The sequence below is a fragment of the Sinohyriopsis cumingii genome, chromosome 1 (genome assembly GCF_028554795.1).
Source record: "Sinohyriopsis cumingii isolate HCF-2022 chromosome 1, ASM2855479v2, whole genome shotgun sequence".
Lineage (NCBI taxonomy): Eukaryota > Metazoa > Mollusca > Bivalvia > Unionida > Unionidae > Sinohyriopsis > Sinohyriopsis cumingii.
In genome coordinates, this window is record NC_142961.1 from 97,016,753 (window position 1) to 97,039,010 (window position 22,258).

General features: G+C 36.7%; 2 protein-coding genes across 8 annotated transcripts in view; one reads left to right on the forward strand and one right to left on the reverse strand.

Annotated features, from left to right (window-relative positions):
* Positions 1 to 22,258, forward strand: part of LOC149807394 (ankyrin repeat domain-containing protein 13C-like) — a 113,886-nt gene that overhangs the window by 64,937 nt on the left and 26,691 nt on the right. For both annotated transcript variants that reach the window (XM_089966224.1, XM_089966232.1), the window contains 4 exons: positions 49 to 116; positions 1,402 to 1,486; positions 4,119 to 4,268; positions 15,080 to 15,108. In XM_089966224.1, the coding sequence (XP_089822350.1) occupies positions 49 to 116; positions 1,402 to 1,486; positions 4,119 to 4,268; positions 15,080 to 15,108 (332 nt within the window). The remainder of the gene's footprint in view (positions 1 to 48; positions 117 to 1,401; positions 1,487 to 4,118; positions 4,269 to 15,079; positions 15,109 to 22,258) is intronic.
* The window catches only part of LOC149807395 (uncharacterized), a 100,121-nt gene that overhangs the window by 20,375 nt on the left and 57,488 nt on the right, over positions 1 to 22,258 (reverse strand). The window lies entirely within an intron of this gene.

Here is a 22,258-nt window from a genome sequence, read left to right on the forward strand (position 1 = left end):
TAGGTTATCTTAAACATTTCATTCATCTGTATGATGCTTTTATTTCAGGAAATGATTGGTGAATACGAAGCCGAATTTTATGCTGTAAATAATCTAATTTTAGAATCAAAGAAAAGGTATGATTTGGATACACCCAATTTTTAACATATATTATTTGGCTTTAATAATGTTTTTTAAAGGTCACTTTCTGGAAATGTACACATTTATAAACAGTGTTGCTCTTGTTTTAATTTACTACAATGCATACATAGTTTCATGCAGTATTAATTTTTCAGACATGATATAGATGTTCATTTGAACATATTCAATTTAAGAAATGTGAGCACAAACTTTTAACATATATACTTGCTTATAAGTCAAGTCCAGCTGCAAAGTGCATGGACCCAGATCTGCCATCACATAATGCACTGGCAGATCTGGGTCTGTGTTGTTTGTTCAAAGTAGTCAGTAAAATAAACAACATAGACCCTGATCTGCAGGCACATTATGCTGCAGCATATTAGGATCTTTGTTGTTTTCAGTTTGACTCAACTCATAAGCAAATATAGACAGCATTATCACTTTGCTAGAATATGAGGGCATGTTTGTTTTGCTGATGTCATTCCATATGTGTTTACTTCTGTAAGTGACGGCTCTGGTAGCCTAGTGGTTTGAGCGTCCATTTTGGATGCGGGAGGTCATGGGTTCAAACTCCGGCCGAGTTATACCAAAAGACTTATAAAAATGGTACTAACATCTGCCTTGCTAGGTACTCAGCATTAAGAGTTTAGTGTTAGACTGGTCAGCCTGGTGTCAAAATAATGTGACTGGGTGGGACATGATGCTACATGTCTGTGGCATGAGGTCCCAGTGCTATACATCACTATAAACTGCCACACTGCAGACATTGTAGCAATATGACTGAAAATTAAGAATCCAAATGACACACGCACAAATGTTTCTTCAGTTTTGAATATTTGGGCACCTGGATTTTTGTATGCAGTGGAGCATATATAATTTACAAACACGAGTCCAGTTAATGATGATTCTATTTGATGTTTGGTTATTTGGGTGATCATAACACATTATCTGCAGACTGGTATTTTTTTGTTTGATTATGTCAATCACTAAATTTAACTTTAAATTCTTTTTATATGATGTCTGAAATTGGAATTATATCTTAAATTCTTCCATATATTACATCTTTTTATCTGACAGTTACTATATCTGACAGTTTTAATGGCAACAAAATGTTTGTTTCATAGGCAAGGTTAAACATGTGAAACTCATTCCTCATTTGTATATCATTTTCAAGTTTGATTATGAAATTACATTTTATTCAACTCACACTAGGTTGAGACCATGACAGAATTATTTAGAACATCATATTTAATATGTGGCATACTGTTTTGATACTTTCAGGAGGGAACATTTATCACCAGAGGATGTGCAGAAAAATAAAGTGATGATGGAAAACCTTAGTAAAGGATCATGGGATAGCAAGGAAGTAAGTTATTAGAATTTGCAGTGGAAGAATGGAAGGTATGCATGTGTGTGTGTGTGTGTGTGTGTGATAAAAGAGAATGGTAAAAACATTTGTACAACTAGCAGTCAATTGGTCATATGCAGTCTTGTTTGCAAACTTCAGCTTATCTTTCACAAACTTGCTGATTTATTTGTGCATAAAAGGACAACATTTTTGCAGATGTTTGTTGCTCATCTTGCACTGAGTCCCTGAGCTTATGACTTATCCCTGTACTGGAGTGCATCATTTGTCTGTCATCAGTCATTGGTCATGTGTCATCCATTCACATTGTTTTTATGAACTTTTTCCCCCAAAACTACTGGGTCAATTTCAAATAAATTTAGTAGGAATGTTCTTCATTTTCTTCAGTATGGCTCCTCAAGCAGTTGTGTGTCTTCCATAATGCCAAAATAGAAAATCTGTTTTTCACTTCCTGTCCAGAATGGGGTGCTTGCCTTTACAGATCAATTACATCTCACTTCTGTCCATGTGAGCTTGTCTTGGCACTGCCTGTGTGGGTATGTGACAAACTTTACCATTAGTTTCTCATTGTCAGGTGGTTCTTCCCTTGTTCTTCATCTGCCACATATACTAGCTGTTATGTATAGCTTATCATGTATTGAAAAATGGCATTAAAACAGCTTGTCCAGACTGATAAAGCTTGGTAGCTATACTCCTTAGGAAATGCTCAATCAAACTTTTGTGCAGGTTGACTCCATAGCAGTAATGTTGTTTCCTTAGCATTTGGATCAAAAGCCAAGTTTTTGTTTCCGTATCTAGAAGGCCAATACCTCTTTCAATCAGACTTGGCAGGAATGTTTTTTAGGACAACAAATTTTGTTTGGGGTGACTTACTGAGCAGTGGTGTGGCTTCAGTAGCAACCATGTTGAACACACATTTTCAACTTGTTCTTCAAAATGACAGAGCCAGTTTTGATGAAGCTTTGATATTATTCATTTGATGAAATGCCTCTCATATTAGTATCAAAAATGTGACTTTCTTAGCAACTGGTTGAACAATTTCTTTTTGACTTCTCTTGAATGGTGAAGCCAGTTTGATCAAAATTGAGAGGAGTATTTGCTAGGACTTGCCATATTAGAGTTGCCTCCCCTATGTGGTTTCTTTAGCATCCAGGTGGCAATCCTATTTTTGACTTTTTCACATGAAAGTCTGAGTTATTATTGATTAAACCTGGAAGGAAAGTTTGTTACAACATGCTCTGTCAAATTTTATCTGAGTTGGCTCTGACCAAAATAATTGATGTGGATTCCATTAAAAAAACATTTGGAAAACCTATTAATTCTTCAGACTGGCTGAGCCATTTTTGATAAAGCTTTTTATCAGCATGCTGTATCAAAATTATGCTTTGGGTGACTCAGCTACATAGAAAACCTATTTTCAACATTTTTCTAGAATGGCTAAGCTAATTTCAGTCAAACTTCATAGTGTTTCTTAGGATGTACATTGTCGAAATTGTATTTTATGTGGCTTGCTTAGCTATGGTGTGGATTCCATAGCAAACATATAGAAAACTTTTTTCAGTTACTTCTTCAAAACATCTGAGCCTAATATGATCAGATTTAGTATGATTATATCTTTGGACATGCTGTATTAAAGTTGTGTGAGGGTGGCTCCAATAGAAATGGGTGAGGCTTCATTAGCAGCCTAGAGGAAGTCCTAGCTGTCAGGTTTGGCCAGCTGCTATGAAGAAAAAAAAAGATATATATCTACACACACAAACACATACACACACCTATCATAGAACAACTTTGTCTCCAAACTGCTTTTCCATATCAAACTAGGTTGAATATGTCTAATTAGGATGAAATGCCTCTCATATTAATTCAAACAATGCTAAAGAGAAATCTTGTCCCGCTGAAATCAGTTATAGATATGCAATTTAAATTTAAATAGTAGGTATGCAATTAAACATGTCAAATACCACCTATTTCTGCCCGATAAAGGTATCCTGGCATGGGCATCTTTCATCCCAAAGTACCTGCTTTATCCCAAAAGTTGCTTTTAAATCAATGAGTGATATCAAACCCAATTTGGCCTCTTGATTATGTTTGTAAGATTGTTTCTTGCGATTACAAAATAATAAAATTGGTTTTAGAAAATGTGAACATTACAGCTATCCTTTGATAATTGATGGAATAGAAGCATGGTAAATAATCTGTTGTTTCAGCTTGCAATGTTAAAAATGTTTTTCAGAGATTTGTGTGCTTATGTGTGTATGCTTGTTTCATAGGAGGGCAAAGATAAACAGATGTAGAGGGGAAGAAATTCAGAAAGCTTTTTGTAGACCCCAGAAAGTAATTTTACAGACATTATTAGATTCAAGAAGAGGAAAAAGGCTTCTGATGAAGACACTTTGTATTCAGTATATTTCTTTTTCATTATTTACACAGAATGTTATTCTATGTGTGGGTGGCATATTTGTCTTAAGGGCAAGATTGACACTATTAGGAAATCAAATTCATCTGTTTACTTCAACCAAAGACTGCATAACTTCTTTTTTTTCAACCCAGATTCTTTTAAGATACTTGTAGTTTTTAAAATAAAATTATTTTTCTTCATTCTATTAATTATTGCTTATATTTCTTTTTTTAGTTTGAACGAAGAGAATCTCTCCCACCACCCACATTAGCAGATGTGACATGGAAAGAATATATTTCAGCACGTCCTGGTAAATTCCCATGTCTAGGTCGTCAGTGGATCTCTAAGGAAAGCTTCAAGGCCTTCAAAGCAACTATCGCTATGGTAATAGAGTGCTTAATCTTAACAGTGATAATCAGGGGAGCTGTAAAATGACTTTTTTTATAAGTCAGGGAGGATTATACTGATTGATGTTCCTCTAAGGCTATATTCTGACTATATTTACAAAACTCGAGAATTTAATGATGTGAAATCTCTATATAATTAGTTCTTATTAGCCAAGAGATAATATAAGTGAAATAAATTTACTGTAGAATTGATGAAAACAAAATTTCGCAAAATAAATGAGTTCCTTAACCATCCACTTTAAGTGAGGTACAGTGATATACTAAGAACATTGTACCACTTTTTGTATCACTGTTTTTCCTGTGGCAGCTGTAATGTTGCCATGACTGTAAAGATTCTCTGTTTAAGTTTGGTATATAATAGGGATAGATTGTAATGCTGTTGCCAAAACTCTTAGAAAATGACAGCCTTCAGGTCATAATTCCTCCTGAGAAGAAAATTTTGATACAAAATTTACATGTTTTAGTATTAAATTACTTAATTAAATTACTTATTTCATTACATGTGTTTGTGGAACAGGAGTTCCCCACCACAAAGCCTGATAAACTGACCCAGTGAAAAACTTAACTGTGCAGGTGGATGGACAAGGACAACCTAATATTGCTTGGTCACAATAATAGTGCAGGGCTGGAAACAGTGGGAGATCTTAAAAATTTTGATTAACAGTTGGCAGAAAGCAGGGTTGCAGTGCTAGCAACTTTTGTTGATACATGTACAAAAGAAATATAATCAACAAAACTATTCTTCTAATTGATTTTAATACTTAATATTAGAGCTGAAGAAGCCAGTTAGTTGAGGACTGGCTTTTGATGTAAATTGGGTTAATGTGCTGCAGTCCCAATTTTTGTGTTTCAGTACAAATTGAGATACTTCATTATAAGCAGAAACAGTTGAACTAAAGCATCATACCTAGAGTTGTACTTTGCATCCATAAATACATTTGCAGTTAATTCCTCAACAAAGTGATTTTAAATCTCATATCTTAAACTATAACATGGCATTGGCTGAATAAAACTACACTTACTAATAAAAACAGATAGTCACAGTTACTATCTCAGAACACTACACCTGGTTCTGAATAAAATATTGAATGAACAAAAGTTAATTCCTCAATATAGCAATTTTAAATGTCAATCACATATTTATTGATAGCACATAGCAGTGATTTAGTACAACACAATGTACACATCTAGTCGTATTCACTTTTCCAGAACACTATTCTTGGTTCTGAAAAAGAAAATAGCAAATGCACAAAATGTTATTTCTGAATATCTCACTGAACATTTTGATGAATAATCGACAAAGGCCATCAAAAACTGTCTTTCCATCTACTTAACACAGAGATGAAGTGAAGCAACACTTACAGGTTAACTCCCTTTTATTCTTGCTAATCAGTTTAAACTTGAGCTTAAAACTGTCCACAGTGCCTTCTGGAGTTCATTCAAATATTTACTTAATTTTGAGCATTCGCCATTTTGTTTCATTGGTTTGGTATGTCTGAGCATTGTTATACATTGTGCATACAACATTTTCATTATTTCAGGTAAATCTATTTCTAAATTTGAATATTTTATATTATTTGCTGTCCATGGAATTTTCATCAGTGGCACAAAAATTTCATTGGTGAATTTACAGATGCTGTTATATTTGAATTTATTGCATTTCTCAAGTCTCAGAAATGCAAGTTTGTCATTATTTTAATAGTTTGCTTGTTGTATGCATTTGTTTTGCTTTTTTCTTTCATTACAGAAATGGGAATTAAGTGCAAAAGATGCAGATAATTTAAGATAATAGAGGACAATCATGACTCCTATTTATCCTGCAGCAGGTGTTCCTCTTCACACATATGTAATGTGTGTTCATTTTGGACAGAAGACACCTGGTCCAACATCTTACAAAGGCAGCTCATTTGCCAAGAAAGCATACTCCAGATAGTCTGAACATGAAATTTTAATTCTGCACCCTACTCTGGAATGAGTTATATGGGAGATGTTTTGAGATGCCACCTTCAGTCCTGAAATCAAATTTATTGTCTACCAAATGCTGTCCTTCCTGTCAACTGTGTGGTCCACCCTTCCAAACAGTCGATGTATGGTTTTAGCTGTACTGCTTCTGACATTCAGACTGCCAAGCCAGCTGGCTAACTGACTTGTCACCACATACACCACTCCCTCGATAACTCACGCCCTGATAACTTGCAAACCCGCTTATAACGCAAGGTCAGGCATGGATCCCATTTATTTTAAAACCAGAAAATATATATAAAAAATTGATCCCTAGCTTTTGACCTGAAAAAAATTGCGATCAAAATTGGTAACTGAAATGTTGTTATATTGTTCATTTTATGTTAAAAAAGTGGTAGATGTGACATGGACATTTTTATCAACATTTTTAAATTATCAGCTTTTAAGAAGAAATAATATAATTTGTTACATTTTCTTTCCAAATGACATTCTAAGTACACCGTAATTAATGTTCAATCAATGAAAATGTCATTTATGCCTAGTATTGGCAGTACATTAATATTTACATGCCAGTTAAATTATTTTTCTTAAGTGAAATTTGTTTTGATTCTGTCTTTAGTTCCTCCTAAGTAATATCATCATAAATGCAATCTGTATTTAAACTTATGTGTCAATCTACCATAACAGCTGTGTCCGCAAGCATTTATCTGAGAACCTAATTAAGTGCCGACCGTGTTTTGATAACGGATTTGCCGAAGTATTTGGTTTATTGTTGCACTGAATTAAAAGCTGCCTCCTTTGTATTATGACATTAATTATGTCTTTTGAATCAAATAAAGGAGGTAGGATTAAAAAAAACGGTTAAAAGGCATTCAAATCCTATTCACTTAAAATCTAGCAGCCCCAGTCATATGCTGGGATAAGTCACTTCACTTGATCAATCAAACATTGTTATAAATGTTATTGTGTATGTAACATGAACTACCTTAAATTAACTGACTCATTAATAAGTGTAATCAAAGATAGCAAGGCAACCAAGCAAAATGAATACTTCGTAAAGTAAAGACCTTGGTTACACAGATACAGACCATTGTGAACAAGCTATTTTCAGATAATTCCTGAACTAGCACTTACAGATATCCAGAAGGATGATAAGCAGTTTCACTATTACTTTCAATGAAATCATGTCATTAATATTGTACTAATTGAATAATACGTAAATTGAGTTTCGACACAGGAAATTGTCTCACAAAATTAATGTTGCTTGTTTTTGAAAAAAAGGATTCTTGTTTGGTGGGTGTCTCAACAGTTATTATAGTTCCCAGCTACTTTGGCTCCTGACTTGGTATTATACCACCCCGGAAACCAGACTAATCAACAAAACAAAAAGCAGTGACGTAATAAACAAATGTTTTTGTGTACACATTATGGTTGTTGAAACCAGTTGGAATGATATTTCACATGTTGGACATTGTGAAAATAAATGCTATTTATACAGAATAACGAACAGATTCATTAGAAAAAGCACATTATTAACAATAATTATCGACATGATTTTAAAATGAGGATGCAGTCATTAAACAGCCCAGTTTATGACACCTCTTTCACCCGGGGTTTCTCAATGTATAAGCAGATTTGTTTCAATTTTTGGAGGTCCCTCAGTAACTTGCGCCCTCATTTATAGTGCGGTCAATGTTTGTGGACCTCGTTGTGCACAAGTTATTGAGGGAGAAGTGTATCTTGACATTCATACTGACAGTGGTGGCATCTTACACCCAGCAGACCACATGGCCATCTGGTTGGTTGCCCAGCTTGACTGACTATCTCCATGCTACATAGTGAATCATCATTACATTTGGATCCAATCAACCCAGCCAAACTGGCTGCTGGACATGATGCAACCACCACTGATGGCATACCCAACAGGGAGAATGATTACCTATGCTAATTATACTTTATTGCCCTATGGCATGTTATATCCCTGAGCTCAGAGCATACAGGAGTAGGACGAGATGGTCATCTCAGTACATTCATTTCTGACAATGAAATGGACAGAATTTAGCTCAAGGCAGCAATGGAATAAATTGGATTTTGCCTCCATTTGAATGCCATCTTTAGCCTGTAATCAGCTTTACTTGTAAAGTCAAGGCCTCAGTTGACATAGTTGATGATGACAGAATCTTGCCACTATAATCAAACGATTTTGGAGATTACTCTGCATTTTGGATACAATTTGCAACTGGATAATCCAAGAGCCTTTTTTTGGTGATTCCGTCGCCTGCAACTTTCTCATTTTACTAGTACAACAAGTCACATACTGATGCATATTATCCAGATCTGCCTGGCCCAGACAATTCAGCATTCAATATGCTGCAGTTATAAAGTGGACGGACAAGTGTTTAACAACATAACAGCATTAGTCAGAAACATTGTGTTGACTATCTCTATTGGACCTCGCATCTCTGGTGATCTTTCATTGAACCTAAAAAGGCTACAAGTGACCATGCCTTGGATTTGGTTGGCTGTATCGCCAAGGTAGTGAGTAGAATGGCTCCCTACATAATGACAAAAGCATTTATGGTCTCTAGTAATATGGATTTGATTAGAAGAGATGCACTCATGTTCTTCTCTCAAATCACATCATGCGGCAACCCTACAAAAATTTTTCCTTTCAGTTCTCTCCCTTTATTCTGGGTTGAATTGAGGAGATGAGAAAGCTTGTAGCACAAGACCTGCCCCTTTGTTTGTCAGTTGAAGCCCATATCTCTGCATGGCCTAGGCAGGGAATGTATTTGAGAAGGAATGATCGATGCCAGAAAGATTGTCGGGGTGGTTCTCAGCAATGGCAGCATTTTTCTAGCCAAGAGAATTATAGCCATATGCCACTAATCTTCACACTCAGGCGGCAGGCGGGGGGTGGGGGGGAGGCCACCCACAAACCGTCATTGACTTGCTGGTTCTCCTGCTCACCAAACTTCTTTTTTGCCAGACTTGGACCAACCTATTTTTGGAACACATTCTGGTGATCCAAGTCATTTTGCAGGCTCCCTGATTTCATTAATCTGGCTTCCCAATTTCTTTTGTCTCCCTTCATGACAGAACTCCCAAGCAATCTGATGAAGGAGTACATTCTTTTGTTCTTGAAACAGGTAGTCAAAATAGTCTAAAAACTACATACCCATGGTTTCTCCTCCAGAATCTTTCTGGTGACAAAATCAAATGGAAAATTGAGACCTGTGACAAACTTAAGCCGGCTGAATCAGTTTACTTCCTACCCAAAAATGATGATGGTCTGTCTTTTTTTCCATTTCAAAATGGCCTCTTCTACAATGATGGTGGCATAACTGGATGACATACCACAAAAAAGATTTGGCAAGTTCATATTTGGTTCATGAAATAAACAACCATCTTTTGATCATTCACAGTTTAGGGTGGATATTCAATACAGCAGTAGAAATACCCTTAAAAACTATACAACCAGAAATAACAATCTAGTCAGACACCAGTCTGTTGAGTTGGGAAGCACACTTGCTTCCAGAGTTTTTGACAGATGGAAGTGGATGCTGTAAGAGAAGGCCATTCATATCGCCCTTTTGAAATGAAGGTCATTCTTAGGTGGAACATGTCCGACTAGGTCAGTCATGGTCCTGATAATGTTGGACAATTCATTCATACTGGCACACCTCATCATTTGTGGGGGAAGGGTATTGGTATACTTCATTGGTGTTCCCAGTATCAGATAAATATCCAGGTCTGACACAGCCCAGACAGGCTTAATGCCCAGACTGACTCATTATCAAGGAGAGGTCAACAGTTTTTTATGGAGTCTTCACTGCATCTGTCAATTTTCAATTGAGTTTGTGACCTATGGAGCAGATTGATGATATACTTATTTGTATTGAGGCAGAACAACAAACTACCCACCTTTGTCTCCCATTTTCAGACAAAGAAGCATGGGCTGTCGATGTCCTTTCAGTCAACAGGTAAGGAGTGTGGGCATACTCTTTCCTTCACTAGTTCTGATTCCAAATACAATTCATAAAATGAGGGGCACAGACTGCTAAATAGTTTAGATTTTACTTCTACAATGGGACAAATCCTGGATAAATGATCATTTCTATCTAGTGACAGACATACCCAGAAAATTCATTGTAACTCTCATGCTCCTCAGGCAGCTGAGACCACTGTTGCATCTGTGTCCAGACTCCTCCTTCATGCCTGGGTCACATCGGGCATGCCCTGCATGGACAGTAGTTCAGAGCGTCCATGATGCAGGGGATTGCAACAGCTATAAGGCCTGCCACTTTCAAGGCATATGAGAGAAATAGCAAGTTGTCAATGACTGGTGTCATGTCAATGACATTACAAACCTTCATTCCCCAACTGGTAAACTCCTTCTCTTGATAGCCGCAATCACAATCAAGGGATACTGTTTCATCATCTTGGACATGTTCATTCATCATGGAAGAGATGACATTGGCAGCAAGGATCTTTCTGACTTGCTGGTCAGGTGTTACATATCCAGATCATGCTCGCTCACAATGTTTCCATCTGGTCTTGATGTGGGTTAGCTAAGTTGAAGCCCCCTGTCTTCCACCCCATTAAGGCATTTATCATACAAGACTTGCTTCCAAATAGCACTAGCTTTAGCATGCAGGGTAAGTGAGCTACATGTGTTGTCTGTGGATCCAAACTACATGCAGTTCTACTCTGATAACTCATTCATTCTAATGATGCAACCTAGCTTCACTAGGTATCCAACAAATAACCAGTTGCACTCCTTGACTGACCCATTGAGAAATGTGAAGCTAAAGGAAAAAAGTTGAGTTAAATGGTAAGAGTTATATGTTTCACAGACAGAAAGACATTTTTCATCATTAGAGAAGGGCTGGATTTGGAGGTAGCAGAAACTAATCCTAATATTAACATGATTGGATAAATATTTTCAGAAAAGCATAATTTACTGAAAAATGTGCTTTCTTGTATTATAATCATCTGTAGCTAATTAATATGTTAATTTAAGTTATGTCATAGTGTCAGAGGAAAATTCAATCTTCAGTTTTTGTCAAATGTTAGCTTAGCTGCTGCATTAACTGAGTTTTTACAGTTGCTTTATTATCTTTTGATTTAACTATAACTTTGAAAACTTGTGAAAATTGATGATCAGGATGAATGCATTTTCATAAAACGATCTTCCTTGGTAATAATAATAATAATAATAATAATGAGGTCTTTGTATAGCGCCTAATCTTTAGAAGCTCTAAGCACTTTACAACATTAGACAACACCTATAAGATAAAAAACATATAATGATATGATTACAAAAACAAACACTATGAAATTAGAAAACATTAAAAAACATGCTGAGAATATTTAAGGTAGGAAACATTATTAGGTCTTTAAGTTTGTTCTTGCAGTCGAAATAAGTGAGTTTTGAGAGCCCTCTTGAATGTGATCACTGTGTCTTTGTGTCTAAGTTCAGTGGGCAATTCATTCCACGTTGCTGGGCCCTGGCATGCAAAAGAATGCTATCCATATGACTTTGTTTTCATACTTGGAATAATGAGTATACGATTGTCAGAAGAGGAGCGTAAGTATCTTGCTGGTGTGTACATATGGGTGAGGTCGGATAGGTATGTTGGACTAGAGTCCAACAGTGAAATGTAGCACAGAGAACAAATTTTGTGTTTGATTCTGGATCAAATGGATAGCCAGTGTAGGGTACAGAACAGCTTGGAGGTGTGCTCTGATCATGGTACTCTAAGTATGATCCGAGCAGCTGTGTTTTGAACTTTCTGAAGTTTCTGGAGCAGATATTGAGATGAACCAGACAGAATTGAGTTACAATAGTCCAGTCTTGAAAGTACTAATGAACACACGAGTGTTTTAGTGCATCAACTGAAAGATATTTACGAATTGAGCTGATGCGTCTCAGCTCAAGATATGCAGCCTTGCATATGTTCATGATATGTTGGTGCAGTGTGAGAGTACTGTCCAGAATAACACCTAGGTTTCATACTGATTGTGTGAATTTAATGTTGGTGTTGCTGATATTTATTGTTTGAGGTAAAGGATGCGAATGAGAAAGTCTTTGTGTTGTGATCAGAATGGCCTCAGTTTTATGATCATTCGTCTGCAGCTTGTTACATGTCATCCATGATTTCACATCAGAAATGCACCTCTCTACACCTTGGATGGTAGCATCAACTTCAGTTGGGTAGCTAGATTTGTATATTTGGGTGTCATCAGCGTACAATTGGTGAGACACTGGATGATGATCTATGACACTTGAGAGCGACTGTGTGTACAGAATGAAGAGAACAGGTCCAAGAACAGACCCCTGTGGAACACCACAACATAGATCAACTGGGCTGGAGTGTATTCCATTTGCAGATACAATTTGTGTCCTGTTGACCATGTAGGACTTGAACCACAGTAAGGCTGTATCATGAATGCCAAATACATGCTGGAGACGGTAAGTAATATATCATGGTCTATTGTGTCAAATGCTGCAGACAAATCAAGGAGGGTGAGGACTGTAATCTTTCCGCTATCCAATGCAGAGAGAATTCATTAACTACTTTTAGAAGAGTAGTTTCAGTACTGTGGTAAGGGAGATATGCAGATTGTACATTGCTAAAAAGACTGTTTGAATTTAGATGCAATACAAGTTGGGATAGAACAACCTTTTCTAAGATTTTTTATATGAATGGGAGATTAGAAACTGGGCTGTAGTTCTTTAAATCATTATGGTCTAGTGTTGGTTTCTTCAGCAGAGGCTTTACTATGGCAGTTTTGAAAAATGGTGGGAATTCCCTCGATGAGAGAGAGGTATTAATAACATCAGTTAGTGAAGTTAATACTGGATCTAAGCACTCAAGCAGCAGTGATGTTGGAATTGGATCAAGATCACATGACTTTGGTGCACTCTTTATCAGGATTGTACGTGCAGAATCCATAGAGACAGGTTCAAATGCTGCTAATAGTTGCCGCTCAAATTCTGTATCCAAATTGTATGGTGACAACAAGTCAATTTAAATTGTGTTGTCAAGCTTATCTCTAATGGTTTGTACTTTGTCACGGAAGAAATTTGCAAACATGTCCGGAAGGTTGACTGGAGAGAAGGTAGTTTGAAGTGGTTTAGATTTGTTCCTTGACATTAGCTTGTTAGTAATCTCGAAGAGCTCTTTGCAGCTGGAACTTTCCATGATCTTAGTAGTATAGTGGGCTGATTTCGCTGCGTGGACTATATTTGTGACATTCTTCTTAGCGGCTTCATAGATTTGCTTATGAATAGTGAGTATGGTGGAAAGCCAAAGCCTCTCAGCTTTATGGCAGTCTCTTTTAGCAAGTTGTCATCAATTTTTGTCTCATAGGATGCATGAAAATACACTTCACAAAAATGTGTTCCACTGCAAGTGGACACCAGCAAGATATGTACTGTGATCAAGGTTCACCCATCAGGAGGTATGCACCAAACATTGGTTTTATGTTGGCAAATGAAATAGCAAAGTGTTACGGGTGCATTTACCATATTGTTTGAAACTTGAGCACATTTAGCATATTGGTCTGGCTTAATCTGAATACAGCTTGGTATGGTCATATTGTTAAAAAGGCCAGAATCTACATCAATACTGAATACATGCACTCACAGCTTGGTAATGATGGGGAACCAGATTATTACAAAGGCCAGAATCTACATCAGTAATGAATACTTACACTCACAGCTTGGTAAGGATTGGGGAACCAGATTATTACAAAAGCCAGAATCTACATCAGTACTGAATACTTAACACTCACAGCTTGGTAAGGATTGGGGAACCAGATTATTACAAAGACCAGAATCTACATCAGTACTGAATACTTACACTCACAGCTTGGTAAGGATTGGGGAACCAGACTGTTGCAGAGGCCAGAATCTACATCAATACTGAATATATGCACTCACAGCTTGATAACGTTGGGGAATTAGATTATTACAAAGGCCAAAATCTACATCAGTACTGAATATGTGCACACACAGCTTGGTAAGGATGGGGAACCAGAATATTACAAAGACCAGAATCTACATCAGTACTGAATATGTGCACTCACAGTTTGGTAAGGATTGGGGAACCAGACTGTTGCAGAGGCCAGAATCTACATCAGTACTGAATACGTGCACTCACAGCTTGGTAGGGTTAGGGAACCAGACTATTTCAGAGGCCAGCATCTACATCGGTTCTTAATACATATACTTACAGCTTGGTAGGGTTACGGAACCAGACTATTAAAGAAGCCAGAATCTATATCAGTACTGAATACATGTACTCACAGCTTGGTAAGGATTGGGAACCAGACTATTACAGGGGCCAGAATCTATATCAGTACTGAATACATTCACTCACAGCTTGGTAATGATGAGGAACCAGACTGGTACAGAGGCCAGAATGTACATCAGTACTGAATACATTCACTTACAGCTTGGTAAGGATGGGGAACCAGACTGGTACAGAGGCCAGAATGTACATCAGTACTGAATACATTCACTCACATCTTGGTAAGGATGGGGAACCAGACTGGTACAGAGGCCAGAATCTACATCAACACTGAATACACTCACAGCTTGGTAAGGATGTGGAACCATACTAGTACAGAGGTCATGATATTTGCATGGTGTTGACCTCAAGTATATGTTTTTTCCAGATTATTGTTGTATGTGCAGGATGCAAATTTTTGCATTTATATGACTTCTGCATATGATGTGCTGTATATATTTAATTAAATGATATAAAATGTGAATATTATTTGTATAGATGTTTTATAAGTCTGTACATTCTGTTTCAGGGTAAAGACTTTCCAATGACAGTAGATGTGTAAGTATTACCAACCCATGGTCATCTGTATTTCTACCATATTCATTTTGTATAACGTGCATGCAGCTGCAATTACATAGAGCACTGGCAGATCTGGTTCTATGCTGTTCTTTTATGACTTTTTTAATTAAACAACATTCCCATGATCTGCTGGTGCATTATGGTTCTTTGTTGTCAATAAATAGATGCAAATTATACAAGAGTAGCAGCAGAGAGGGTGAACAGACCAGAATTTCAGACCAAAATAAACCTTGTATGGAGTGTAAAAAACTACAAGCGTCAATAATGCTAAAGTAGAGAGGGTAAATAGACCAAAATTTCAGACTGAAATAAAGCTTCCTACGATGGGTGGAAAAAAAACAAGCGTCACAGAGGCCTCTAATCAGGTTATTCTTTTGTGCATCAAATATATTTACCTGGATCATCATCGTGTGTGTGACCTGACAGAGTCAAGGGTGTAAAAAAAATGACAGGTCTCTCAACCAAACTTTTTATTGAGACCTATACAATATCGCTACCGAGGATCATGTAAATTTATCGTGATAAATCTGTAAGGAATTGTTTGAGTTTGTGAGAAGAAATTTCTGAATTTAATCATATCCATGTCCCCTGAACACCAAGTCTGATGAATGTTTCGAAGAGCATGTATATCAACTCCATTAAAGATAATCAGAAGATTGCAGTTATCTCTGATCACTTTAGGTATTTGTGTATTTCGCTGAGTAACATAAATCACGTCTGTGTTTTTATGCCTGCCTCGAGAAAATATCCGAGCTGGATTTGATTGTTTGTCCAGCATCACATCATCTTATACTATGGGATTATTAATACATCCATCAAGATCATCCACAGATGGAGCCTCATCAATATCAGTAATAAAGTCAATAATATCATTTCCGTCTTTGTCCAACAGTTTTGCATTTTCATTAATATCTTGAAGCACATTGTAGCATCGCTGAGCAGCTACAGATGGTGCCACTAAATACAACTTATCCCACTTGAGCCATCTCATTATTAGGTTAAACAGCAATTGTGTCTTACCAGACCCAGATGGACCAATAATAATTGCTCTGATAGAATTTGGTAGCACTGGCTGATGTTTGACTGCCTCTTGTTTTCGTGTTGCTGAAAAATCAGTGATATCCATGTTAAACAAATATAATAAATAATATGAATTTATATTGTGTTTGATGCAGAGCCACCACCCTCACCAATGGATTAACAACAGTAATGACAAGGAATAAAAGCGTCGACTAACAGGCAAGTGTGTAAAATGTGGTACAAAAAAATACAAATTTATCTCTAATAAAACAGGTGGAGATATCATTGCTTCACTGGGAAAATTACCAGGGGCTCCATGGGTTAAGTATCCTGGCAAAAAGCATCTTCCTGGAACCCGACTTGATATCCGACTCGATGAGTGAAATCAACCAAGACCTAAAGAGTATCCAGTAAATACGATTGATCAAGCATTCCATGTTCAAGGTGTCATGTATAAAAATCCAGATTTGCAACAATGACATATTGCAGACGTGAAGTTGATACTCATGTTAAAGTCTGTAAAAAATAAATCTCTCAGAATCACTTACTATATTTTTGGTGAGATCTGCGATGAAAAATAAACTAGTGCTAGGGGCTGGTAATTAGTCAGCCAATTATTATTGTTATAATGGAATTGATTTATTATAGTCCAAAAGGATATTAGAGGGATAGAGTAGCGATTAGTAAACTTGCTGATGCAGCAGGAGTCGCATGTTCTGTTGCTGCAGATTGGTTAGCATGACGGGAAGTATGGCAAATTTATCTACCACCACCTACAAAATTCACTACGCACATTTTGATGTTAGCACTCCCAGTGAGGTTCATCAAGCAGATATTTTGTTTTCACCACATGTTACTATTAAAACTGGTAGACGTCAAACAAATACGCATTGACTGACCTTGACGTTGGAAGTAGATATAAAGAAGTAGAGCCACTATCAACAAAGACAGCAACTGAAGTTGCATCTGTGTTTGAATGAATTTATCAGCAAAGGCCACAAGGTGGTCTACGATGGCCACAGTTGCTACAGGTTGATCCTGGCAAAGAATTTCATGGTACAGTAACATCTCTGATGAAAGAACATAACGTCAGAATCAGATGAGGACACACCGCAATTCATTGCAATCAGGCAAGTGTTGAATGATTTAATCTAACACTTGCTGAGCGATTGTTTGGATATCAATATGCGCAGGAAAATCCCTTAACAAAGTTCAGGCAGACAAGAGATCTTATGAATGGGTTGTAAGACTACCAAGTGTGATAGCTGCTTTAAATAATGAAATTACTTGTGGAATTTCTATGAAACCTAACAATGCAATCACAGAAAATCATATACCAATACAATGACATGACTCTTTCTCAAAACAGCCAGTACTAGGGGTAAAAAAAGAGCGACTGATCCTATTTGGAGTATTACGACACACAAGATATCTAGTATAACAAGATCCACAGGTAGACCTGCAATCTACAGACTAGATGTGGATTTGTATGTGAGCAATTACAAGTAATTCCTGAAGATACACAATTACCACCACCTTCACTTTTATGAAAGCAGTGCACCAGCACCCCAACGTCGATTACATTCAAGACAGGTCAGCATCACATTTTCACATGTGTGACCAAAACTTCTATTAATTCTATCCATGGTAAACTGTCTGGATTATTACTCAAATACTGCCACAACATTTCTGTCTTACAGCTCGCACAATGATTATTCTGTTTCAGTGTCATGATAAATTCAGCATTGAGATCAAAGTGATACTTTTGTGTGGTCACATTGCTGATAACTAGCTAATTTTTCTTACTACATCATCACAATTAAGGTAGTTTGGTTATTATTTACTTTGAAGTCTATGATAACCCTCCGCAGCTGATACATTCTTCTGACTTAAGACACTGCCAGAGAAACTAAATTTGACCAATCAGGTGACAATCCAGATACTTGTATTAGAAATAGATAATCCTTGCAATGAATGAATCATTATAGCATATCCTAGTATCCATGGAGATTTATCCATCATTAACGCACTCTCAACAGCACTCACAGGAACCTAAACAATATAATTTAGTATAAGATTTTGTTTGTCATTAATTCCAGGAATTTCAACATCGATATTTTGCCGTCAATTATCAGCTGGGTGATAACACAATGGTACAGGTAGACCTGAAAACTTTTCTTTATGTAACGGAAATAATTGCTGTTGAAGTGTATCATTAACTATCTTTCTGCTTGCAACTATCAAATCATTTGGGCTCCACATATTCCAAAAATCATTCACAGGAGTTTCTGGATTTACTTTACACGTTATTTCACACTGAATTTAATTCTGGATCCAATGCTTGAAAATCATTAGTTATTTCCTCATAATAATCTACAAACGTATTTAGCCATTCGTGTGGAGATGACCCAACAAAAGGCGACTGTTTACCATGATCGCCATACATAATAACAGCTGTATTCCGAGTCAATAACCAATCAAGAAACATTTTTAATACATCTAAAGACACCTTGCATATTTCTTCCCAAATAATGATCTTAAGAATGTATTTTTCACCCATTCGTTCAGGAATCCATGTATCTCCTTTCCATATAAGGAAACTGAGATTAAGATTTAACTCCATTTTCTCTCATTTCTCTAGCAAGCCAATAAGTTGGAGTTAACACAACCATTTCTGAACAACTGTTCAGAAATAATTCAATTGCACACTTTGTTTTACCAGAACTACCACACCCATTGAGATAAACAGTTTTATGTCTAGCTATGGAATTATATACCGATAGTGCTGATGATGATAATGACATTTGATTATTCTTGTGGTATATATCCTTAGATTCAACGTCATCTGATTCAGAATAACTAAGTATCTTTTCTCGTTTTATTCTCCATTCGCCCCATGATGCATCGGTACCAGTCTTTAACAAATCTCTATATATTTTATTGATATAAAATGAATCTGTTGCGACTCTAACCACGGTATCAGGAAATCTATTTATCATCGATAACAAAATGCCATCCCAGCAGCAGTTCCAACAGCACCAAGTGCAGCAGCTTTTGCAACAGCTGGGACTGCAGCGGCTATCAACACTGGTATAGCTGCAACAAGTGGACATATACCACCCGTCTTGACTGCTCTTTAATAGCACCCACAGAAAGATTAAGTCTAACGCCGGTCTTTGATGGTTTGGAGTCATTGAAGTGCCTGAGTTGACATTCTGTTAGTGATAGTTTATCTGAACCACCTGTGATCTGTTCTGATTTCAGTAATATTTTTATTCCACATTTCCTTTTTGATACTGATTGTAACTTTTTAATCTGACCATGAGTAAGAGTGACACTAACATGATGATATGACATTATAATATCATGATAGGTTTAATTACATGTTTTCTACTGGGGCATCAGTGACTCTCATTCGTCCACCAGCACCTTCAAGCAGCATTGTTTTGTCTGAGAGTATAACAGCGATTGCTCTGTAATTAGCTATAGCTCTTGCGACATGAGCTCAGAAGTGTATATCAACAACAGATTGTCTAAATAAATCCATGTGTTCCATTGAAAAGTAATAGATCGGATATTGCATTGTAAAATCTAGTTGTGATATAGTGTGATTGCGATTTACGCAATCTCAGTTCATGCGAATTGGAAATAACGTGAGATGGGGGAAAATGCGACTATTGAGATAACTCATACATATAAATTGTGCCACCATTGCACACAAACATTACCCTCAATGCCCAGCTCTTATGCCCCCATTGTGGCCTCCATGCTGCATATGTATGTACATGTACAAACTGTTTGTTACTTTACAATTTTGGAATGTTATTAGTGATGGCATCTAAATGCCAAGCAGGTGATAATCCAGAGAGACCAAGGAAGGCTATTTCTTTAGAGGTTAACTTGAAGTAGTGAAAAGGTATGAAGCTGGTCAGAGTACTGCCATGATAAAGCATGCTTTGAACCTTAGTGAAAGGACATGTAGAATGCAGCTTTCATTTTTTAATTACATGTACGTACATTCTATTGATTAAAATTCATAATTTCATGTTTTTATTTTATATTTCCTATGTTTTAAGTTTGTTTCCCTATGCTTTTTATGAAGACTTTTATTTTTTTATTTTAATCTACTTTGCAGAAGGATCCCCTAATTTTAACATACTGAATATAATTATACGGAGAAAGTGATCTCACTTTACGCAAATCTCAAATTATGCACGCGCTTCAAAAACATAACCCTCACATATATCGCCATCACACTGTATTTGCAGACCAGAATCAACATTTTGATCACGTCCCATGAATGTCATCAAACGATGATATGCACGTGCAACATGATTGTTATCAAAGTTAAGTATTATGTCCTCAGCTGGTTCTTCATGCTCATTTATCTTTAATGAAACTTAAGTAACACCAAGTTTATCAAATATCATTACGCTGTGTGTTTGTGAGTTTACTTGTTCAGTATTTTGGAAAGCAACAAATATGTCACTGTGCAGAGACACCTTGCTGCGATGCTATCCGCCATGTGAATAAACCATTATTGTTACTTTGAACACTAACTGTAGTCATCATCAACCATGATAATGTTGATTTACCACCGAGTCCATAAAAGTGAGCAACTGTTGTTCTTCAGTCAGTGATGGTATCTTTGTTGGCATCCACAATGAAAGTTTTCTCAGCATTACTTTTCCTGCATCACCGATAGGGCACCAGATTGTATCATCACTGGTAGCCTTTCTTACAACTACAGCTGTGTGCTTGGCTCCAAAAATAACCTTTCTGACATTCCTGCAAAATCCAAAGATGTGTGACAGTGGAATTGCACATGAAAATCTTCTGCTTCCATCCTTCATCATTGATCAACGTGCTGTGAATCCTAAGTTGAATTCTGGATTAGCACCATGAATCACCTGCCACACATCAGCATCAGTGGCATCAGCATTGTTTGTTAGTCATCTTATATTATACTGCCTGTTGTCAGCATAGTCAGAAGTGTATTTGGCAAACATCATGAATGGACCAGCTAATCTTGAATAATCATCGGAATATCTTGCTAGACCCAGTATGGTTGTGGCAACGTTGACGTCATTTTGGCATATTTCAATGTTTCTTTCATCAGTCATATGTATAGCACTGTTGAATAATGCCATAATGCCATTATTAACAAAACCAACTCAAACATCAGCTCCATATTGAGTATCATCTGTTTTTAAAATTTCACCTTCTTCTTCAATAAATACTTCAGTGGGTAAGAATATCTACTTGTGTCCTGAACTTGCAGTTCGATTTGTGCATGCTGATTTGGTACTCATGTGTCATAAGAATAGTATTGATAATTGTGCATTGATTCATCCTTGAGAACTGGTGCATCTATGTCAAAGGCTGGATCAGATACATGTTTAAACATTATTTATATTCATTATTATCTAACAAGATGACCACTTCCTGCTATTAGACTAGCAACTAATTTTTTCTTCTTTTTTTGACAGTGTTACACCAGCTAACTCGACTAGGTTTTGATTTGCTGCTTGATTTATTATTTTGCTGATATTTGCAGGCATAATTTCAGTGCTGGGTAATTTTACTGGCTTTGGTCTGCGTGTTAATCATGCTAGTCTGTCTTTGATTGCTGAGAATGCTTTACCAGCAACATCACCAACAGCACCAATACCTAATACACAAATAACACCAATAGCTTTCATTCCCTGTTGCTTTGCAATCAGTATTGCTTTTCGGGCTATCCTTCTACATAAACCCTGAACAACATCTCCATAGATCACTTTGTATGTTGGTAATTGTGAACTTATAACCCTGACCATTACAGGTCCACATTGAGCATTATGTATAATCATCTTATTTTCTTGTTACTGATCTAATTGCATACCCTCATTCACTGTGATAATCATCAACGATTTCATGAATGAGGGACTGATAAACATTAATGTCCATGATGCCGCCTGTAAATAATCTCTGACAAATAGCAACTGCTTCATTAATGATTTCTGTGGAATTATTACCACTCATCTTCTGCCAGTCAGAATTTCAAGTTGTTCAACATTGGAGAGAACATTATTGGGACAACGTTTATCAAAGCCACTTCCTCGAGTAG